At 40.6% G+C, this 23,381-nt stretch overlaps 1 protein-coding gene across 20 annotated transcripts in view; it reads left to right on the top strand.

The window, feature by feature from the left end:
- Positions 1–22,511, top strand: part of RIMS1 (regulating synaptic membrane exocytosis 1) — a 554,640-nt gene extending 532,129 nt beyond the window's left edge. For 10 of the 20 annotated variants that reach the window (XM_038748659.1, XM_038748658.1, XM_038748657.1 and 7 more), the window contains 5 exons: positions 1,432–1,573; positions 5,228–5,340; positions 14,428–14,529; positions 15,253–15,392; positions 19,939–22,511. In XM_038748659.1, coding sequence (XP_038604587.1) covers positions 1,432–1,573; positions 5,228–5,340; positions 14,428–14,529; positions 15,253–15,392; positions 19,939–20,157 — 716 coding nt within the window. In that variant the 3' untranslated portion in view covers positions 20,158–22,511. The remainder of the gene's footprint in view (positions 1–1,431; positions 1,574–5,227; positions 5,341–14,427; positions 14,530–15,252; positions 15,393–19,938) is intronic. The other 10 variants (XM_038748594.1, XM_038748583.1, XM_038748567.1 and 7 more) reach the window with 1 other exon arrangement.
- The last annotated feature ends 870 nt before the right edge of the window (positions 22,512–23,381 follow it).

Genomic DNA, 23,381 nt, shown 5'->3' with positions numbered 1-23,381 from the left:
TCCCAGCTGAAGACTGGCAGTCCGTTGCTGAATATAGACCAGTTTGGCACAATGCTACGAAGAAAGAAGCTGTTCTCTCTGATTAATCCTCAGTATTTATTGAGTGCTTACTCTGAGCAGAGCTCTGAGTAAGCCCTTGGAAGAGTACAGTAGAGCTGGTAGATATGATCCCTGCCTTCGAGGAGCAGATGTTCCACAAGGAAGGGGAAAAATGTCAACGTAGAGCCAGGTGTTTCAAACATTAAATGTGACAACACAATAAAGACAGCCTTTTGGGAACAGTATCCTGGAATTGTGAGTCCTGCATTGGTGCTCATAAGTGAACTTTACCTACAGTTGTGTCCTTCAAATATGAATATTTTCTTCTGTATATATATATATATATATATATATATATATATATATATATATATATATATATATATATATATATATATATTCTTTTACTATTGTACTAAACAAAAATAGAAAGCAATGAGTTTAGAGGAACAGAAAAATATGAGATGCCATTCATGTCTGATAGGGATATCCTCATTATCATTTCATTTTTTCAGGGCATATGTGCTTTGTAGTAATCTAAAGGATTTCCCTCCACTCTAGACATTGTGTGGAGGAGGAATTTTATTGAGCTTCAACTGGGCCCACATACATCTCCTGAACTTAAATCACCAAGATGACTAATTTTGTTGTGGACAATTTGTTGGTCTCTTAAAATGTTTTTCTCTCATATGGAAGAATAGCATATGAGGAAATGCAAGTGTTTTTTACGGGGCTGGGGAGGTGGTTAATGTATTTTTCTTTTTCTTTTTTTTTTTTGTTGGCATTTATTAAGTGCCTACTATGTGCGAAGCACTGTTCTAAGCACTGGGGAGGTTGCAAGGTGATTAGGTTGTCTCATGGGGGGCTCACAGTCCTAATCCCCATTTTACAGATGAGGTAACTGAGGCACAGAGAAGTTAAGTGACTTGCCCAAAGTCACACAGCTGACAATTGGTGGAGCTGGGATTTGAACCCATGACCTCTGACTCCAAAGCCTGTGCTCTTTCCACTGAGCCACGCTGCTTTTCTTACCTGTGGTACTATCCCCTTTATGGGCTGATATTTATTTGAAGTCCCATAGCATCTTTTCTTAACCTCTGGTTTAAATCAACTCTCCAGGAAACTAATGAAGTGATGTGGCATCTTTTCTGATTAAGTTTGTACCAAAGCCTTTTGCCACTGGATTTTGTTGGCATCCAAAATATAACTTTGGAAACAATTTGTTTTCCAGCTCAGTGTCATGTTTGGCTGAGAAAGATTATATTTCAAAACTGTAATGACCTCCTAGCATCTATTTATTTAGTCGTATTTATTTTTGCGTGCCAATTAGGATGAAAACACCAAATCCTGAATGGAATCAATAGTCATCGCTTCTCTCTTTTCTTCTTGCAGAATCTGGCCACAAGAAATTGAAAAGTACCATACAAAGAAGCACAGAAACAGGAATGGCAGCTGAAATGAGGAGTCGGATGGTACGACAGCCAAGTCGAGAGTCCACTGACGGCAGCATAAATAGTTACAGCTCTGAGGGAAAGTAAGTGCGCACTGGCATTTTGTGATTGCCAAGATGTTAGAACTGTAGAAGAGAACTTCTGGTTTATTTCATTTTTTAGTCTAGAATTGTATCTGATTTTGGACTATGACCTTGTCTTGGTGTCCTAAGATAGACAGCAGTGAATAATTTCAAGTGAACAACTGCAAGACAGTAAATCAGGTTCAACTGGAATAATAATAATAACAATGAAAATAGTAATGGTATTTGTTAAGCGCTCACTATGTGCCAAGCACTGTTCTAAGCACTGGGGTCGATATAAGGATATCAGGTTGTCCTACGTGGGGCTCACATTCTTAATCCCCATTTTACAAATGAGGTAGCTGAGGCACAGAGAAACTAAGCGACTTGCCCAAAGTCACACAGCTGACAAGTGGTGGAGCCAGGATTAGAACCCATGACCTCTGACTCCCAAGCCCATGCTCTTTCCACTAAGCCATGCTGCTTGGATAGAAGCTGTGAATGTTTTTTACTTGAAAAAAAATTAAAGGGAGATTTAATGTTCTGAATATATTAAGGAAGTGGTTTTATAAATGCAAGTTAGCAATACTTGTAATTTTCTAAGCATTTACATTGCCCAAGGCTTTAATATTCTGGTTGGAAAGCTGGTGGAATATAATGTAAATGAATCTGTATTTAATGTGTGTTGAAATCCAATTTCCAGCCATTATCATCTGCATCATTAAATAAATGCCCTCAAGTACATGGCTCATATGAAAAATGCTGCCACTGCATGAACAAAGGGAAGCTTTTGTTTTTTGTTTTATAGAAGCAGCAGTGTTGCCTATTGGAAAGAACTCAGAATGGGACATCAGGAGACCTGGATTCTAATCCTGGGTCTGCCACTTGGATGCTTTGTGACTTTGAGAAAGTCACTTCAATTATCTGGGCCACAATTTCTTTATCTATAAAATGGAGATTCAATACCTGTTCTCCTTCACCCTTAGACTGTAATCCCCCTAATAGGACAGGTACTGTGTCTCATCTCATTGTATCGTATACCCACCCCAGGACTTAGCACAGTGCTCCGTACACAGTAAGCATTCAATAAATACCATTGATTGATAAATTTATTTTTTTCTTCACTCTCTCATCCCATTCAAAATTTCTTTTTTGAATTTGCTTGATTTCCATAGTCTGCTGGAAAGAAACAAAATACAAATGTGCAATCACACTAACTAGCCTCCAACTGCAAAAGGTGGAATGGGAACCCGGTAGACGAACTCATAATGGCTTCTTCTGTAGTAAGTTCAGTTGAACAGCTACAGATACACTTATATGGTATCAATATGACACCAATCCTTTGAACCGTGACCCTGGGAGGTCAGGACAAAGGGGAGACCCAGAGCTCTGATCGTGGAAGGACACAAGGCACAGGGAGAGCTAGAAAACGTGATCCTGGAGGGTTAGAATACTCAGAAATTTAGCAGTCCAGAGGTTAGGGATCAGTTAAGTGAGATTGCAGCATCTGATGGGAAGAAATGGCATAGTCTCCCTGGCTTCCAAAGGACTCAGAAAGGGTGAGGCTGGAACGTGGGATGCCCTTAGATAAGAGGGGAAAGAAACAGAGGACCTTTAGATTGGGGATATCTACAGGAAAGTAGAAAGGGTCCTGGGGGGGGCGAAGTACTTATACAGGGAAAGACAATTTGGATTGGAAATCTGTTTTTGCCTAATCAGCATGTCATTAGTACTTACAAGAAGATTATTCAAGTTATTGAGATCTCTGATTTTAAAGACTGCCAGTAGTAGGGCTAAGAAAGTCCCAGTGCCGGGACAGACACATAGACCTGAGAAGCTGAGGGAAGGGGTTGGACCGCTTTCTCTGCCAGCTTCCTGAGTTAGCCCTGGTAAGGGAATGGTAGACTACCTCCCAAATTATCTACTTGCTTTTACAGAGATGCCTTAGTTTGAGTCAAGGGTTGGTGGGGTGATGATGATCCAGGGATTTGGAGTTCACTAGTGTGGGATTTCCAAATCTGCCAGTCCTAGCAAGGAAGGGATTGGAGAGCTTTAGGACCCAATGGAGTCTATTAGGGTGTGAGAATTCCTAAAGTGACCCTGGGGTTTTCTCTTGGCTGAGATTTAGGGCTGAGAACCACTGGAAATGTTATAAAAGAAGAGTGTTTTCCATGCTGTCACTATTTCTCTATACAGTGTTTGAGTATGTTGAGTGGGAACAGAAAAATCTAGCCATGAGTGACCATTTGAGGGGTCTCCTTACAAGCCCCTCTATAATTTTTTTTTGTTTATTCCCAAAGGCTCATTCCTATGACTCTAGTTCAAAATGCAGTTACTTTCCTGAGGGCCTGAGAAATCTTTAGATTATATGTTATTGTTCTCGTTTGGCCAGTGGCCTGGGAATTAGTCTTTTACTTGTTAGCTGTGCTGCTTGTTTATCAGCGATCACCCCATTCACACCAAGTTGATATTCAAAAATAATTTTTCCATCTTCTCTGGTGCTTTCTCTTTTTCCTTCACAAATAGCAATTTGGTCATTCACAGAGTCTTCTATACTGTAAGTTCGTTAGGCATAAGGAGTGTGTCCTCTAATTATGATGTATTGTACTCTCCCAAATGCTTAATATTATGCTCTGCATATAAGTGCTCCATAAATGCCACTGATTTATTGATTGATTGCTCCCCACATAATAAGCCCTCAATAAATGCCTTTGATGAGTAACATTTTCCTAGTAGATTTTGATGCCAGTTTTCACCATTTATATAAAGGATGGCTCCCAGAGTTATTTGGCAGACATGAGCCGAATCAGGTGTCTGCCAAGAGAAGAGATCAGGATACGTAGAGAGTGATGGGTCTATTTTTCTCAATAATTCTGTGTTCTTGATGACGAGTTGTATAATGTGATGTTTGAAAGTCTCAAAGTCTGTTTAGATTCCCTTTTTTTAGGCATCCATAGCTCATATTAAAACAAACCTAGAGGAAATTGTTAAAATAATGATCAAACAAACCATAGTGACAGCAGAGTTGGAAAGCAAACACATCAATATCAAGAGCTGTTGGCTCTTTTGAAGTTCTCCGAAGGCCCAATCATGTTTAAATATTTTAAAATAGCTTTCAGAGCTAGTTGTCAACTTTACAAAATAACTGTGACAGAAAAGCCATGAGGACAAATTAACTGTCAGCCCTCCATGTCAGGGATTTAGAGAAAATGGGGGTGTATTATGTGTGTGAAGTCTACCCTCCAAGGATGAATAGGGATGCTTTCTCCACCTTGATTCTCTTTTCTAAAATGGGTTCAACTACATTCAAAAAAACTTTTGAGATTGATATCAAGAAATATCCATCCAAAATAATGAGCTCACCACTTAGCTCTAAGATAACCACACAGTGATTTTTGTAAGTGCTTTCATATAGTTTAATTGTAACAAATTAATAATCATGAAAGGTGTGCAGTGAGCAGTGGCTTACATTAACATATACATGGTGACTTCAGTAGAAAGATGTTTAATATAGCTGTCGGTGTGTTGGTGGATATCCAGAGCATTGAGTTCATTAAAATTATGTTTCAAAATAGCTAGGATTTTTTCTATGCATTGGCAGCTCATATGGAACACAAGAAAATATTTGGAAGATCAAGGTGTGTTCTAATGATTACTATATCATTGTTGTTTTAGTTTAATATTTCCTGGGGTTCGGTTGGGAGCTGACAGTCAGTTCAGTGACTTCCTCGATGGACTTGGACCAGCCCAGCTTGTAGGCCGGCAAACGCTAGCCACCCCGGCTATGGGTAAGAACTATTGAATCTTTCATGTGGAATAATCAGTATTTTATCTAGAAGATAGATCATTATTTGGGGCAAATTGAAAAGTAGTCGATGAATAATTTGGAGGGTTGAGATTAAACTAAAAGACTAGGGCAAGGAAACCGAATTCTGAGCCCAGCATGAGATTACTATGGGCCAGGATGTCTCTTGTCTGTGTGCCCTCTGGATTCCCCTCTATAATGTAAACACATTGTGGGCAGGGAATGTATCTGCCAATTCTGATGTATTGTACACTCCTAAGTGCTTAATACAGTGTCTGCGCACAGTAAGTACTCAGTAAATACCAGTGATGACTATTGATTGTTGTGCCTCTGGAGTATAATCATGAGCATCTTACTCGTTCTAGATAGCCTTACTAAAGATCTTTAGTGGTGCCTCTTTCTGTTTGAAGAGGTTGAAATGCATTCTGATTCCTGCTTCCAGGGTTCTTACCACATTCTCAAAAAATCCCTATAGTGCATTCTCTCCCTCTCTCTCTCTCTCTCTCTCTCTCTCTCTCTCTCTCTCTCTCTCTCTCTCTCTCTCTCTTTCTCTCTCTTTCCCTTTCTCAGAAATAAACCAGGCTTACACTGTCCACCCTGCCCCTAACTGGCCAGAATATCGACAGTCTAAGAACCTGTTTGTTTTGTAGACTTTTAGAAAAGGGAAACTTCTAAAGAGATACAGGAAATACTGTGGGAGCCCGGTGAAGCAGAGAAGAGCATGAGTGGTATTCACTGGAACATATTTTGTGTTCTAAATAAGGCAACTTGCTGTTAATAATTGTGGCATTTGATAAGCACTTACTATGAGTCAAGCACTGTTATAAATCCTTAGTATAGTGCCCGGCACAGCTTATTTGCTTAATAACTTTAAAGAAAAAGCTCTGGGATAGATACGAGGTAAACGTGTTGGAGATAGCCCCTGTCCCAGATAGGGCTCACAGTCTAAGTAGGAGTGAGGAAACTGGGGCACAGATAAATGACTTGCCCAAGGTCACACAGCAGGCAAGTGGCCAAGCTGGAATTAGAACCCAGGTCCTCTGGCTCCAAGCCTGGGCTCTTTCCGCTAGGCCATGCTGTTTTATAAAATATAAGTGGTTTAATTGATTCTTAATGAATGGACAAGAGCCTTGCCAGGACCTAATGGATCTAATTTCGAAGGGCTTGGACTGGCCTGCGAAAGATTAGTAGAAAGCTGAGTTCAAGAGGGCTTTTGCCAGTCGCAATTCCCTTTCTGCTATAGCCTCTTCTTTGTTCTGCCATCATGGAAGGCTTCAGGAGGAACAAGCATACTGCAACATAGGCATCAAGAGAGGGACCACATAATGTATCAGTCAAACAATTAATGGTATTTATTGAGCGCTTATTATGTGCAGAGTGCTGTACTATTCACTTCACTGGTAATGAGCCACTGGAAGAACAAATAACAACATACTGGAACATCACATGTAAAAATACACATTGGACTATCACACCACCTACAGATGAGACCCAGAACCACTTCCAAAACAGCAATGTGTAGGCCAGGCCCAAACCTCTGTAGTTCTGACTTATTTCCATGCAAATAAGTCAGACAAAAACTAGTGATGTTATAATAGGTTTATGAAATTATGTTCTGTGCAAGGTATCACATGATGGTGGAGGGATGAGGAGCCTGTAGCCAGATCCATTTTGTGTAGGGAAGCAGCGTGGCTCAGTGGAAAGATCACAGGCTTGGGAGTCAGAGGTCATGGGTTCTAATCCCGACTCTGCCATTTGTCAGCTGTGTGACTTTGGGCAAGTCACTTCACTTCTCTGTGCCTCAGTTCCCTCATCCGTAAAATGGGGATTAAGACTGTGAGCCCCACATGGGGCAACCTGATTACCTTGTATCCCCCTCAGTGCTTAGGACAGCTCTTGGCACATAGTAAGCGCTTAACAAATATCATCATCATTATTATAATTATTCAAAGCAATGAATAAGTTGTAAATAGGTATTCTGTAGCAAGAGTTTTGTTTCCAGGCTACATTAAGTTAGTCAAAAGATGAAGATTCTTGTTCAAGGTCAAAATTTAAGTGCTCTCTTCAGTAGGACTTGAAAATAATGTGGCAGAATTTGGAACTAAAGGGTAAAGAGCCTGTAAATTGATAAAACAGGGAGAATAAAATGTAAAATCCCAGGTAAAGATATCTGTATTTATGCAGCCATTAAACTGAGAACTGGTTGTTATGCCCTGGGCCTGAATATATTAGGCAACAGGCCAAATCCAAGTGTTTTAATCAGCTTTCTACTCCCTTGTCATTTGGGCTTCTTGGAAAACTGGGAGAAATCTTGGGAGATTTACATAAGCTTTGTACATGATTTAGTAATCCTTAGAATAACAGTTGGGAAAAGTAATAGCTCAGGGTGTGGCCAAGGAAGGGAAGGAGTGGCTGGGGAGAGGGGTGGCATCAGAAATGCAGATTTTGCAGTGGAATAGAATTGTGCATTCATTAATGGTTTTGGAAAACTCACTTCAAGGGGACAGTTATAATTTATAAAGATATAACTGCCTTTGGAGAGATAAGGATGACTTTATTCTCATTCCTGAACTGTATCTTCCAAATGGTTTCAAAGATAGGATTTTTAAATGACTTCTTTTTTTTTTTTTTCGCTGTTGTTGGGAGGAAAGGGATGGGGTGAGTTATAAGAACTCTGCATGCTTAGCCAGTCTAGCGTCGGGGATACTTGTTTAGTTCCAGGCTGACATTACCTGGAATATGACGTGTACTAACAGAAAAGGAACCCAACCAAGAGATTTTCAATTTATAAATCATTGCATACCCTAAAAAAGAAATTTGCCACAATTAATTCCTGCAGTTTCAAGGAAACATCTGAGATGCGACTATACGATTGAATGAATGAATGAAATAGGACAAATAAGTTCAGTCATGAAATAGCTTGAGAAGTCAGTGTTAAATCAGTTGCCACTTCGTTTTTAAACAACTTTATCCCAAAAGCATTTGTTCAGTGTTAAGAGAACAATAAAACATTCTTCAGTGAAGTAATCTACCCTGTCAGTAACGTGTTCTGGCACAGTGCTGTGCACATGGTGAGTGTTAATCATTGCTAAGTTGACTGGCAGATTTTCCTACACTGAAAAGACCTGAATGTGGTGAGACCGAATAGGGTAAGTACTACGTAATGCCTTAGTAATAAAATAGGTCATCCTAGATGGTGTAAAAGCAGGGACTTTAAATTTGTTTAGAAATTATACTCTTGGAACTGTATTCTCCTACTCATTAGTTCCACCACCTCCATTCACCCAGGCATGCTAACTAAAGTCTGCTCAAATGAAAAGCAGCAGTAGCCAGAGCACGAGAGAAGACTGCTCCAGCAGCTGAGCCTCCATAACTGTCAGGGCTGAGCCAAAGCAATCTCTTCTCGCCTGTTCCTCATGGCACTCCTCGCTGAACTCCCCAGAAGTCCCCTTATCTGCCACAGTTTTTCCAATATTGTCTGTCATCTGTACCTACTAACATATCCTTATATAGTCTAGGGCTGAGCATCCTGCTTGAAATTTGTTGATAAAAAACTAGCAAATTAGAATGACTGAAAGTCAGGCAAATGCAGTAGTGTTTTTGTATGGAGTGAGAGAGAGGTAATTGAGAGGTTAGAATAGCAGTGAAAGGAAACAGAATCAAACAAGCAAAGCTGCAGTAATACTAAGTAATACTAAATACACTTAGGAGTCTTTTAAGGGCCCAGGTAAAATGTTTTCTACAATAAGGAAAAAAGAAAGAGCAGGTGACCAAATCTGCAGTTAGCCATGCAAGGCAAGAAAGATCATCAGAGAATAAAAGATATCCTTTAAAAAACAGAAAGTCATTCATTCATTCATTTATTCCATCATATTTATTGAGCGCTTACTGTATGCAAAGTGCTGTACTAAACTCTTGGGAGAGTACAGTGTAACAAAAAACAGACACATTCCTGCCCCCAACGAGCTCCCTATCTAGAGAGGGAGACAGACATTAACATTAATAAATAAATAGATAAATTAATAAATAAATTACAGATATATACATATGTGCTGTGGGTATGTGAGGGAGGATGAATGAAGGAGCAAGTAAGAGCAATACAGAAGGGAGTGGGAGAAGAGGAGAGGAGGGATTAGTCAAGGAAGGCTTCTTGGTGGGGATGTGCCTTCAGTAGGGTTTTAAAGTGGGGGAGAGCAATTATCTGTCTGATATGAGGAGAGACAGTGTTCCAGACCAGAGGTAGGATGTGGGAGAGAGGTCGGCGGTGAGATGGATGAGATCGAGGTACAGTGAGAAGGTTAGCATTAGAGGGACGAAGTGTGCGGTCTGGGTTGTAGTAGGAGAGTAGTGAGGTGAGGTAGGAGGGAGCAAGGTAATTAAGGGCTTTAAAGCCAATGATGAGGAGTTTTTCTTTGTTACAGAAGTGGATGGGCAATCACTGGAGTTTCTTGAAGAGTAGGGGAGTGTGGAAAATGATCTGGGCAGCAGAATGTGGAGTATGGACTAGAGTGAGGAGAGACAGGGAGGCTGGGAGATCAGCAAGGAGGCTGATACAATAATCAAGGCAGGATAGGATAAGTGCTTGCATTAGTGAGGTAGCAGTTTGGCAGAGTAGAAGGGGTGGATTTTGGCCACAGGAAGGATGGTGGTGTCATCAGCAGTGATGGGAAAGTAAGCAGGAACAATTGACTGAAATAGGGTTGATTAGCTGACTAAACCAAGGTTAGGGAAAAGCAACCTCTTTACAGGATGGACAGATAAAAATAGTGGGACCTTTTAGGGATCAGTGCTAGGACTGGATTTATTTTAACATTCATTCATTCATTCATTCATACAATTGTATTTACTGAGCACTTACTGTATGCAGAGCACTGTACTAAGCACTCGGGAAGTACAAGTCGGCAACAGATAGAGGCGGTCCCTACATCTTCATTAATGATCGGGAAGAGTGAAATATAATGAAATCCCAAGTTTGCAGGTGAATTAAGGTCTTTAATTTGGTGAACAAGGGCAAGGTAATGAACCTAGGAAAAAAATAATCCAAATTCCACTTCAAGATGCTGGGTTGTGAGCTATTGGTCATAACTCAGAAAAGAGATCTCAGAGATATTCTTGGCTGTTCTTCTGAACACCAGTTCTATTTTAAGGCAGAAGTCAGAAAGGCCAACCAAATGCTGGGCACTATCAAGAAGGAGATTAAAAGCAAAACAAAAGAGATCATTTTGGCCCTAAATAAATGCTATGGTATTCTCCCAAATGGAATCTGGCGTCTAGTTCTGGCTGACACCTCTTGGGAAGGACGTACTGGAGCAAGACAAGGTACAAAGAAGGGAATATATGATAAACCAGAATAATGGGGAAGCTTCAATATAAGGATAAACTGAAAAGTTTATGATTCGTCAATTTGGAAAGGTGTAGCCTGAAGGAGAACTGGCTGAAAGTTGGAAGAAAGTTGAAAATCAAAGCAGCATGGACTAGTGGAATGGGCCTGGAAATCAGAAGGACCTGGATTCAAATCCCAGCTCTGCCACTTGTCTGCTGAGTGACCTTGGGAAAGTCACTTAACTTCTCTTTCCTTCAGTTACCTCATCTGTAAAATGGGAATTAATATGGTGAGCCCATGTGGGAGATGGACTGTGTCCAGCCTGATTAGAGGGTATCTACCTAAGGCCTTGGCATGTGGTAAGTGCTTAACAAATACCATTAACAACAACAACAACAAAAAAGCCTGAAAGGTGTAGGCTAAAGTTTTCAAAATCATAAAGGATGTAAGGCTAACAAGGGATTGTTATCAATTAAATCCCATTACACCAAAATAAGGGATTTCCCATTATAGGATGAAGTCTGAATGTTAAAAATAAAGGAAAGAAAACATGACAACCCAGCAGGAGGAAATCATACATGTCAGGCACTAAACTAAGTGCTGGGGTAGAAGCAAGCTAATGAAGTTGGACACAGTCTCTGTCCCACACAAGGCTTACTGTCTCAATCCCCATTTTACTGATAAGGTAACTGAGGCCCAGAGAAGTTAAGTGATTTGCCCAAGGTCAGACAACAGATAAGTGACAGGGCCAGGAGTAGAACTCAGGTCCTTCTGACTCTAGGCCCATACTTTATCCACAGGGCTATGATGCTTCGTTGCTACTTTAGGAAACAATGCAGACAGAAATATCAGCTGGTGCTTGTGGAGTTTGGATGTCAATAATTGAGAAATCCATAGTGGATGCCTAGAAGCATTCATTCATTCATTCAATCGTATTTATTGAGCACTTAATGTGTGCAGAACACTGTACTAAGCACTTGGGAAGTACAAGTTGGTAACATATAGAGACCAGTCCCTACCCAACAGTGGGTTCACCATCTAGAAGGGGGAGAAAGACAACAAAACAAAACATATTAGCAAAATAAAATAAATAGAATAAATATGTACAGGTAAAATAAATGAATAAATAGAGTAATAAATATGTGCAAACATATGTACATATATACAGGTGCTGTGGGGAGGGGAAGGAGGTAAGGTGGGGGGATAGGGAGGGGGAGGAGAGGGAGAGGAAGGAGGGGGCTCAGTCTGGGAAGGCCTCCTGGAGGAGGTGAGCTCTCAGTAGGGCTTTGAAGGGAGGAAGAGAGCTAGCTTGGCGGATGTGCGGAGGGAGGGCATTCCAACCAGGGGGAGGACATGGGCCGGGGGTCGATGGTGGGACAGGCGAGAATGAGGCACAGTGAGGAGGTTAGCAGCAGAGGAGCGGAGGGTGCGAGCTGGGCTTTAGAAGGAAAGAAGGGAGGTAAGGTAGGAGGGGGCGAGGTGATGGAGAGCCTTGAAGCCAAGAGTGAGGAGTTTTTGCCTGAGGCGTAGGTTGATTGTAGCCACTGGAGATTTTTGAGGAGGGGAGTAACATGCTCAGAGCGTTTCTGTACAAAAATGAGCGTGAAGTATAGACTGAAGTGGGGAGGGACAGGAGGATGGGAGATCAGAGAGGAGGCTGATGCGGTAGTCCAGTCGGGATAGGATGAGAGATAGAACCAGCAGGGTAGCGGTTTGGATGGAGAGGACAGGGCAGATCTTGGCGATGTTGCGGAGGTGAGACTGGCAGGTTTTGGTGACGGATTGGATGTGAGGGGTGAACGAGAGAGCAGAGTCGAGGATGACACCAAGGTTGTGGGCTTGTGAGACGGGAAGGATGGTAGTGCCGTCAACAGTGATGGGAAAATCAGGGAAAGGACAGGGTTTGGGAGGGAAGATAAGGAGTTCAGTCTTGGACATATTGAGTTTTAGATGGCGGTCAGACATCCAGATGGAGATGTCTTGAAGGCAGGAGGAGACATGAGCCTGAAGGGAGGGAGAGAGAATAGGGGCAGAGATGTAGACTTGGGTGTCATCAGCGTAGAGATGATAGTTGAAGCCGTGGGAGCGAATGAGTTCACCAAGGGAGTGAGTGTAGATAGAGAACAGAAGGGGACCAAGAACTGACCCTTGAGGAACCCCTACAGTAAGGGGATGGGAGGAGGGCAGTCATGTCCCATTATCTCTAAGTATTCTGTGGTCATTATCAGAGACAGAATTCTGGCCTGGAAGGGCCATTGATCTGAACCTTTAATAGCATTCCTTATGTTATTGTGTTCTGTGTTCTAATACATTAGCCAATAAAAAAGTTTTCCATTTGAGATGCATCATAGCTTTTACCCAATTTTTTATAAATATGCTACTATAGCTGGCCCAGAATCCTTTTGTCCAGCCAGTTGTCAGATGGGAAAATACTGAATATTATTATTAAGTGCTATCGAGTTGTTTACGATTCATAGCAACTCCATGACTATACTTTCTCCAGAAGGTCCTGTCCTCTGCTATTATCTACAACCCTTCTAACGGATCTTTCATTATTGTTGTTATGGTCTCTATCCATCTAGCTGATGGTTTGCCTCTTCCACGTTTTCCTGGCATTAGTGTCTTCTCCAGAGAATTAGTCCTCCTAATTATGTGTCCAAAATATGCTAATCTGAGTTGAGTAACTTGGCCTTCCAAAGACCACTTTGGCTTAATTTGCTCCAAAATCCATTTGTTTGTTTTTCGGGCAGTCCATGGTATTCGCAAAAGCCTTCTCCAACAGCAAATTTCAAAAGAATCGATGTTCTTTCTATCCAGTTTTTTCACTGTCTAGCTTTCAGAGCCATACATTGTCACTGGAAACACCCTCTTCATAGCAAGTCTTCCTAATATTAATCTTAGGCATATTTCTTTTCTACTATTTCTTTTATTATTGATTTTTGACCCCAAGAGAGAAAAGTTGTCAACTATTTCAATCTTCTCTCCACCCACTACAAATGTGTTATAACTCAATAGCACTTGGCAAACATGTTCCTGGTTTTTCTTCATACTTCAGATAATTTTTGCAGGCATTGGATTGAAAACCTACTCGCCTTGATTACTGCATCCTCCTCCTCGCTGACCTCCCTATGTCCTGTTTTTTGCCACTCCAGTCCATACTTCACTCTGCTGTCCAGACCTTCAAATCAAACAGAAACTCCTTTCCATCTGCTTTAAAGTACTCATTCACCTTGCCTCTCCTACCTTGCCTCACTGCTATCCTACTATAACCCAGCCTGCCCACTTTGCTCCTCTAATGCCAACCTACTCACTGCACTTCAATAACGCCTATCTCATGTATTGATCCACGTTGTGCCTCTGGCCTGGAACACCCTCCTTCTTCAGATCCAACAGACAATCACTCTCCCTTCCTTCAAAACCTCACTGAAAGCACATGGCCTCCAAGGGACCTTCCCTGCTAAACCCTCATTTCCTCTTCTCCCACTCCCTTCTGCAGCCCTACAGCACTTATATATAATTTATTTATTTATATTAATATATGTTTCCCCCTTTATGCTGCAAGCTTGTTTTGGCAGGGAATGTTACTAGCACCTCTGCTCGATTGTACTCTCCCAGGCACTTAGTTCAGTGCTCTGCACATAGCAAGCACTAAATAAATATGATTGGAGAATCTAGTATTATGGAACAAAGATCAGTTGGACAAAATGGAATTAACTTTTTGGTCATCTGCTCTTCCGCTTTTTCCAGGTGATATTCAAATTGGAATGGAGGACAAGAAAGGCCAGTTAGAAGTGGAAGTCATCAGGGCAAGGAGCCTCACACAAAAACCCGGCTCCAAATCTACCCCTGGTGAGTAAAGAAAATTGTGTCTGGGTTTAACATTACCAAATTTGGAATACCAAGATCTTAAAAACTACAGGAAGATGAATATATTCCACTTTTGAAAGTCCAGTTGATTGAAATCTCAAAATGTTTCATGTTCTGTTTTGTATTGGGCCATTCAACAGCTAGTTACATCCTGCCCTTGGTAACTCTCCAGATGATTAGCCTGGATAGTCCTTGTTTGTTTGTTAAATCAAAATTATTTCTGAATGCAAGTATGTTTGTATGCCATCATATTTTCTGAAGATCAATTTCTAGAATTGTATCTTGTCCAAATCTGTACAGAGCAGATTAAGTGTTAGTTATCAATCAAAAGTTAGTGGGGACCACACCATTACTCAATTAGTAAATCAATGGCATTTGAGTGCTTACTTTAATGAGAGCTTGGAAGAGTACAATATAACAGAGTTGGTAGACCCCATTCCCTGTCCATATTAAGACATATTCTTGATTTTCTTCAATCTGGCATTAGGTTTGTGAATTCCTTTACTAACATTACCCTAAAAGTAAGTAAAAATGATTTTCGCATGCTGTGTGGTCCTTTATCATCTTCTTTATTATTATTAATGCAGGCTTAGAATGCTCATTTTTCATTGTCACAAACCCTTTTAACCTGGGTAAATTGAGCTACTTCATTTTACCTTGAAGTATAAAAATGAACTGTACTTACATCAGTCTGCTTGAATGCAGCCCCATATGTCAAAGTGTATCTCTTGGAAAATGGAGCCTGCATTGCCAAGAAGAAGACTAGGATTGCAAGAAAAACCCTTGATCCTCTGTATCAACAGTCCCTGGTTTTTGATGAAAGTCCACAGGGTAAAGTTCTTCAGGTCAGCAATATTTTTTAAAATATTCATATATCACGATTCTGTTAGCACAAAAATATTGTTATTTTTTGTTATTCTAATTATTATTTCTAATATGTCATAAGTGGGTGATTACATGAGATTCAGCCAGGACATAACTCTGGACCACCAGGGGCTCACAATCAAAATGGAAGAGGTCAGATACATAGAAACATGAGAAAATAATAAGAGCAACAAGAAATTCAGTGTGTTGAAAATAAGAGCAGTAAAATTCTGCAAGTTACATGAAAGTTAAAAGCTACAACTTCAGGCACCTTAGAATGCCAAGCAAAACCTTGGGAATTGCCATAACCATTTTGTAGCTAGACGTAGGTTTCCATTTCCCTCTGTCCTAACACCCCCAGTGTGGGAGTGATTTTTCTGCTTGATGATGGCAGGTCAGGTGGTCTGCCTGGTCATCAATAATAATAATAATAATAATAATAATAATAATAATAATAATGGCATTTGTTAGGCACTTACTATGTGCCAAGCACTGTTCAAATCACCAGGGGAGATACAACGTTATCAGGTCGTCCTAGGTGGGGCTCACAGTCTTAATCCCCATTTTACAGATGAGGTAACTGAGGCACAGAGAAGTTAAGTGACTTGCCTGAAGTCACACAGCTGACAAGTAGTTGAGCCAGGATTGGAACTCATGACCTCTGACTCCCAAGCCCGTTCTCTTTCCACTGAGCCACAAGAACACCTCAGGATATATTGTTTGGGGAGTCTGAGCTGTGCAGATATAGTATGTCAAGAGAATAATAACTTGAAATATACACATTTTTCAGAACTACTCTTTCCATAAGTAATTTTGAGAATTGGTGTTGGAAACAAAGTTCGGCGGGAATGATAGCAGGATGTAGCCAGAGTGGAAAATAGACTCTACCAACACTGCAACAATCAATGGTATTTCTTAAGAACTTGCAGTGTACAAAGCATTATACTAAGCAGTTGGGAGAATACAATGCAACAGAGTTGGTAGACACATTTCCAGCCTACAAGGAGCTTAAGGTCTAGAGGGAGAAACAGACATTGAAATAAATTACAGCTATGTGTAGAAATACTCTGAGGCTGAGGGTGGGATGAATATGAAGTGCTTAAAGGGTACAGATCCAGGAACAAATTTGACTCTGAAGGGAGGAGTAGGGGAGATGAAGGCTAAATTGGGGAAGGTCACTTGGAAAAAATATGATTTTAAGGAGGCTTTGAAGATGGGGAGATCGGTGGTCTGTTGTGTATGAAGAGGGAGGAGTTCTAGGCCAGAGGGAAGACATGGGCAGGGTGTCAGCAGCACAACAGAGAGAATTGAGGTATAATAAGTAGGTTATGTTAGAGGAGTGAAATATGTGAGTTGGGAGGCAGTAGGAAATCAACAATTTAAAGTAAGAGGAGGAAATCTGATTGAATGCTTAAAAGCCAGTGGTAAAGATTTTCTGTTTGATGTGGTAGTGGATTGACAACCACTGTAGGTTCTTGAGGAGTAGGGGAATGTGGGTCCGTTGTTGGGTAGGGATCGTCTCTATCTGTTGCCAAATTGTACTTTCCAAGTGCTTAGTACAGTACTCTGCACACAGTAAGTGCTCAATAAATATGATTGAATGAATAAATGTAGACTGAACTGTTTGTTAAAAAAGTGAATTGAACAGCAGAGTGGAGTTAAGACTGAAGTGGGGAGATATAGGAGAGAGGGAGGTCACAAGGAGGCTGATGCAGTAATCAAGTTGGAACAGGATAAATTCTTGAATTAGTTTAGTAGCAGTAGAAACAGTAGTACTTTGGATAGAGTGGAAAGAGTAAATTTTAGTACTGTCAAAGCATAACAAACAGGATTTGGTAACTGATTGAATATAGGGATCAGATGAGAGAGATGAGGCAAGGATATGCCAAGATTATGGGCTTGTGAGACAGGGAGGAAAGTGTTATTGTCAACAAGTAATGGGAAAGATAGGAGGAGGAAAGGTTTTGGGTGGGAAAATGAGGAGTTCTGTTTTGACAGGTTGGAGGTGTTGGCAGGACATCCAACTAGCAATGTCCTGAAGGCTAGAGGAAATGTGAAATTCTAGAGAAGGAGTGAGGTCAGGGCTGGAGAGGTAGAATTGGGAATCATCCCCGTAAAGATGATGATTGAATCTGTGGGAGGTAATCAGTTCTCCAAGGAAGTGGGTTTATATGGAGAATAGAAGGGGATCTAGAACTGAGTCCTGAAGGGCTCTCACAGACTGGAGGCAGAAGAGTAGCCTGCTAACAGGACTAAAAAGGAACAGCCAGAAAGATAAAGGAGACCCAGGAGAGGACTCTGTCATTGAAACCAAGGTTGGATGATATTTCCAGAAGGAGGTGGTCCTCAGTGTCACAGGCGGGATATTAGGATGGAGTAGAGGCCATTGGATTTGGCAAGACGTCAGACATTGTACCTTAGAAAGGGCAGTTTCAGTGGAGCAAAGGAGGCATAAACCAGATTGGAAGGGGTCAAGGAGAGAAATGGAGGAGTGGAAGTGTAGGAACCAGGTGTAGACACCTGTTCCAGGAGTTTGGAAAGAAATATTAGGAGAGAAATAGGTGAAAGCTACCTGGAGGGAGTTGTGGAGTCAGAAGAGGGTGTTCCTTATGGTAGAGGATAATACATGAGTATTATTGAAAGCAGTGGGGAAGAAACTATTGGAAAATGAATAGTTGAAAATTCATTCCACCATGTTTATTGAGTGCTTACTGTGTGCAGAACACTGTACTAAGCACTTGGGAGAGTACAATACAATAGTAATACCAATAAACAGAGACACATTCCCTGCCCGAAATGAGCTTACAGCCCAGAAGCGGGGGAGATAGACATTAATATAAATAAATTAATTACAGATGTGTGCATAAGTGCTGTAGAGCTGGGACGGGGAAGAACAAAAGGAGCAAATCAGGGTGACACAGAAAGGAGTGGAGAAGAGGAAAGGGGTCTTAGTCAGGAAGGCCTCTTGGAGGAGATGTGCCTTCAATAAGGCTTTGAAGTAAGTGGGGGAACAACTGTCTGACATATTTGAGGAGGGAGGGCATTACTGGCCAGAGACAGGATGTGGGTGAGGGCTCGGTGGCGTGACAGGTGAGATCAAGGCATGTTGAGAAGGTTAGCATTGAAGATGACAGTCAGGAAGGTAAGAAGGAGGGTACTAGTGTTTCAATAATATACAAAGGGATGGGGTCAAAGGCAGGGGTGGAGGGGTTAGATTTTGAGAGTTGGTGGAATATTACCCCTGTCTCAGAGTCGGACCTGAAGAGTTCCCAGTACTCTAACAGTTTTGTCTAAGGGAGGGAGAGTCAAGCAGAGTCATACCCATGCCATTCCTAATTTGGGCAGTGGCTAGCTAGTGAAGGCAATCTGTGAGCCCGTTGTTGGGTAGGGACCGTCTCTATATGTTTCTGAATAGTACTTCCCAGGCACTTAGTACAGTGCAGAGCAGTGCACACAGTAAGCTCTCAATAAATACGATTGAATGAATGAATGCTATAAGTCAAAACTCACCTGTGCTGGGCAGTAGGGGCAAGGGAAAGAGTCAAGGATGGACACTCAAGTTAACTGCATGAAAGAAAGCAATGGTAAACTACTTAAATATTTTTCCAAGAAAACTCTATGGATATGCTACCAGAATGATTGCAGATGGAGGTAGGGCATTCTGGGGGAGATGTGTCCATGTCATCGCTATGGGTCAGAGATGACTCAATAGCATAAGACAAGACAAGAAATATCCCCTCTTGGGAAGTGCTTTAGTACGGGTTTGATCATAATGGAAAACCAGCAAATTGTGAGTTAGCAACATAGCTCCATATCGAAAACAAGCAGAACACTGGAAATACCAAATTCTCCATTATGATCAACATCGATCATATCCTTACTAGAAACTTGGAATAAAGTGAACAGAGAACGATGAGCTAAATAAAGGGAGAAATATGTGATCTAATACATCAGCTCTGTCAAAGAGAAAATTGAGGGATGATTTAATAATAGTTTAAAGACTATGATACAACCCCTCCATAAGCAGAAAGAAAATGGCCCAATGGTGTAATATAAAGGATGAGGAGAAAGCTATATAGATGTCTCTAAACCAAGATTCATGTTCATCTGCAGAGGCTGACTTAAATATGGAGTATTTTTCCTTATCCTTAGAGGCTAAAACTGAAGAAAAACTTGCTGTAATTGTTAAATAAATTAGGAACATGTCCATGTAATGGGGCCATTTACCCCCCCCCCCCCAAAAAAAAAAACATGTTCTGCTCCAAACTCTGTGCAATAGAATCAGAAAAACAAGTTGAAGGAATTCCAAGTAAGCTGACCTTGCTCCAGAAGTATCAGGAATTTCTCCATTTCTGATAACTGAGAATTTATCTTGGAACCCTGTCATTTTTGCCTCGATTTTACGAGCACTGATTCCCTCTCTTCAAATGATCTTACCAGTTTTATGGGACAACTGCCATACGTGCTTCAGTAATGAACTGGGTATCATTTTGAACGTCTTAAAACCTCTGCTCTCTGTCTCTGCAGGTGATAGTCTGGGGGGACTACGGAAGAATGGATCACAAATGCTTCATGGGTGTGGCCCAGATCCTTTTGGAGGAACTGGATCTATCCAGTATGGTAATAGGCTGGTACAAATTATTTCCACCCTCGTCATTGGTAGATCCCACCCTGACTCCCTTGACTCGCAGGGCTTCCCAATCATCTCTGGAAAGTTCAAGTGGGCCTCCTTGCATTAGATCATAGTGAACTTGTAGCCGATCCTTGTCTAACTAAAATGTTACCACCCAGGATAACAAATCTGAACCAGATATTCACATGATCAAAAACATTGTTGGAGACAGACAATCACTTCTGTTTTGCCTGTAGTAGTTATCCAAAAGTGTGTCTGAATTGTTTGTTGAAACCAGGCTCCGAATGACAGAACAAGGCAGTCAGTCCACTCACAGTCAGCGTCTATATGCTAGTGAGAGTCGCTCTGCTCCTAACAGCCAAAAGAGGGAACTTTTGAATTAGCACACAAAACGAATGAACCAACTGGAAGCTCTCACTCTGTTCAAATTATTGTTTTTCCCACCTCAAACAGACCACAAGCAGTGTTATCTCCCCAGTATTTGAGCAATTTTGTTTTTCTGTACCTGTTATTTCCACTAGTTTATTTCGGTGTAATTCTACCAGTTTTGTGAGATCTTGCAATGCTAGCAGAGACCCTTCCTTTCTTTTTCTAAAACTTCAGTATAAAAAAAGGGCTGAAGTGCATCTCTGCAAGCATTCTTTAAAATGTGCATCAGCCAGTCGATTTATGCCCATGAGATTTCCCGGTTTCACAGTTCAGATTCTCCCAAGTCTTATACAACCATTATGTGAAAACCCAGAACAAATCATCGACAGTTTTCTTCAAAACAACATTGTCACGGCACCACTTTTTCTTTGTACAAAGCAGATCTGTTTGCATTATGAATAATGTTCTTTTTATGTTTCCTGATGTTATGCATGGAAGAGTTTTGAAAACAATCTACTGCACCTAAAACTGGAGACTGATTTGAGCAACTTAAGTCTTCATTTTGACATTGAAAATATTACTTGTAATGCAGTTTTCTTCCTAACATCAAAGAAAGAAGAATTAGTTTCATGTGTATAAAATGTATATTTGACTTCCCAAAATGTTAACCGGTAATGGCGTTGAGCATATGACACTTTCAGCTGTATTCAGGCTTCCTTGATGTGTGTCACTTCAGATGCACCTATCTCCCCTGGATAGAGCATGGTATGAGCTGTTCAGTATTTCACTGGAAATTCCCGTTGAAATATTCTGCACTTAACTGATGTTTTTATCAAATTTTAGTTTACATTTCTTTGAGATTGATGCAAGCACAAAGCTTGATTTTTTACTGCAAAATATCTTACTTTTTTGAAGGAAAAAAAGTCAAATTTCAATTTGCCTTTTATTCATTTGGGTTCTTGGCTTTGAATTCCCTTGTGATTTTCTGTAGATGTGCTGAAAAACTGCAGACTGTGCAGATGCATTGAGATGTTTTCCCTCCTTTCTGGGCCATTCAATTTTGTGATCACACCAATAGAGCAGCATGACTTGGAACTCTTCAAAGCTGCATGCACGTTTTGTAAAAAAAAATTAAAAAAAAAGATTATTTAATAATGTATGTTAGTTCCACATAGGCCAGCTTGTTTGTTGCATGTATTTGTACAGTTTGCTCGTAATTATGATATGGAAATAACCAAGAAATCTAAGCCATCCATTTTTCTTATAGACATTTGCAAGTTTTAACCAGACTCAGTCTGTCGGTCTGATGCTGAATGTCTATAGATGGACTTTATTTTTTACCCTATGGAAAACGTGATGTAGTATGGACCAAATTCCTTCTAATAAATATTTTGGTGTAGATTCCTACTGTGGGGCCGTAACACATGTAGAAACTGTGTACACACTAGGTTTTAATTCATAGACATACTGCCTGCACCGAGTGAATTATTTATTATCATTTAACATGCCAGAATTACATGGCCATCTTTCCATAGGGCACAGATTGATTACTGCTCGACCTGCTGAGCAGGAAGAACTGAAGTATTGGGGCACTGCTACTAGATCCTGTTCTGTCTTAGTGGCCAACAATCAACTAATTATAATTCGGTAGTATCTTTCTATTTGACCACTTGTCTTAACACACAAATGCACATACACACACACATGCACACACACACAAACACGCGCACACACACACACATACACACACACACTCTTCCCCTGACCCCCTGTGCTTTTAAATGAAATCCCAACTCATGTTATGTAAACATGTTTAATAAAATTTACTTTTCATGTCAGTCCGTAGCCATCTGTGTTGTATGTTTTGTCAGATTTGCCAAAACTGAAGCTGGACTATGCGAGTGAGAGAAACTGGATTTGTTTTCTGTTTGCTGGTATTTTACTTGACTTGTCAGTACACTAATTATGTCTTCAAGATTTGTCTCAAGGGTGCATTGCATTACTTAAAGTTTTCATTGTCTCCATACCTAAGTGAGCACATCACTACCCTTCTGAAACGTGGCATTATTAAAAATAATAAATCTTAGAAAGAATTGAATGGAGGGTTTGTTTTTCCTATGTTTCTTTGGGTGTGTGACTAAAGAAGCAAAGTGATTGCCCAAGGCATTGCACATTATATGAAATATTCAAATACTGAGTCTTTTGGACATAAGGCCTAAGGAAATACCTTTAAATGCTGTTTCTCTTCCTTTCTTTTTCTCCTCAAATAATAAGTCTTAGTGCTGAGCTCAAGGAAGGTATGCCAAAAGCAGGCAGTGCTTTTGCTTTAAACTGGTTTTTATTGAATGAATAATTTCTGATACACTGACACATTTTCAATCAATTTATACTCTATAAAAATAACCCCCAAGAGACTAATCCTTAACCTCTCAATGTATTTTTCTCCTGTTGAAAATTTTTATTAAAATCTTTTATCCATTTAAGGGAAAGGTATAATGACAGAGTAATCAGTGGAAATCCTCATTCACTAATGACTTGAGCATGAAATAGAAAGCAATTAGCATTTTAGCAGCTGAGAGACTGGAGCCCCTAGGAAAATAATTCAAAGAAAATCTTTGCAGGAAGAATCCTAAGCATTCCTGCTAGGGAAACTAGGTTGCCTTGGAGGAGCATGTTAGATGGGAGGTGAGAACAGGTCAGCCACATTGACCAAGCCTGAGCTTTGATGATCTATAAAACAAAGAATGAGTGGCAACTTGTCCAGAGCTAAAGATGTATCTTTCTGTGGTAAACACCCAGTACAATTAAGTTTGCCTCATATTGCCATTAGATAGAAAATTGGCTCTCCCAACTCCAATTGCCTGGGTTTAAGCAAAATTTAGTATTAAGGGCCTAAACTGTACTGGGTAATTGGGAGAATACAGAATAAGTAGGAGCACCATTCCCTTGCCCTTAAGGAGCCTACAAT

The sequence above is a fragment of the Tachyglossus aculeatus genome, chromosome 1, assembly GCF_015852505.1.
Source record: "Tachyglossus aculeatus isolate mTacAcu1 chromosome 1, mTacAcu1.pri, whole genome shotgun sequence".
NCBI classification, from domain to species: domain Eukaryota; kingdom Metazoa; phylum Chordata; class Mammalia; order Monotremata; family Tachyglossidae; genus Tachyglossus; species Tachyglossus aculeatus.
This window is presented reverse-complemented; position numbering and strand designations above follow the sequence as displayed.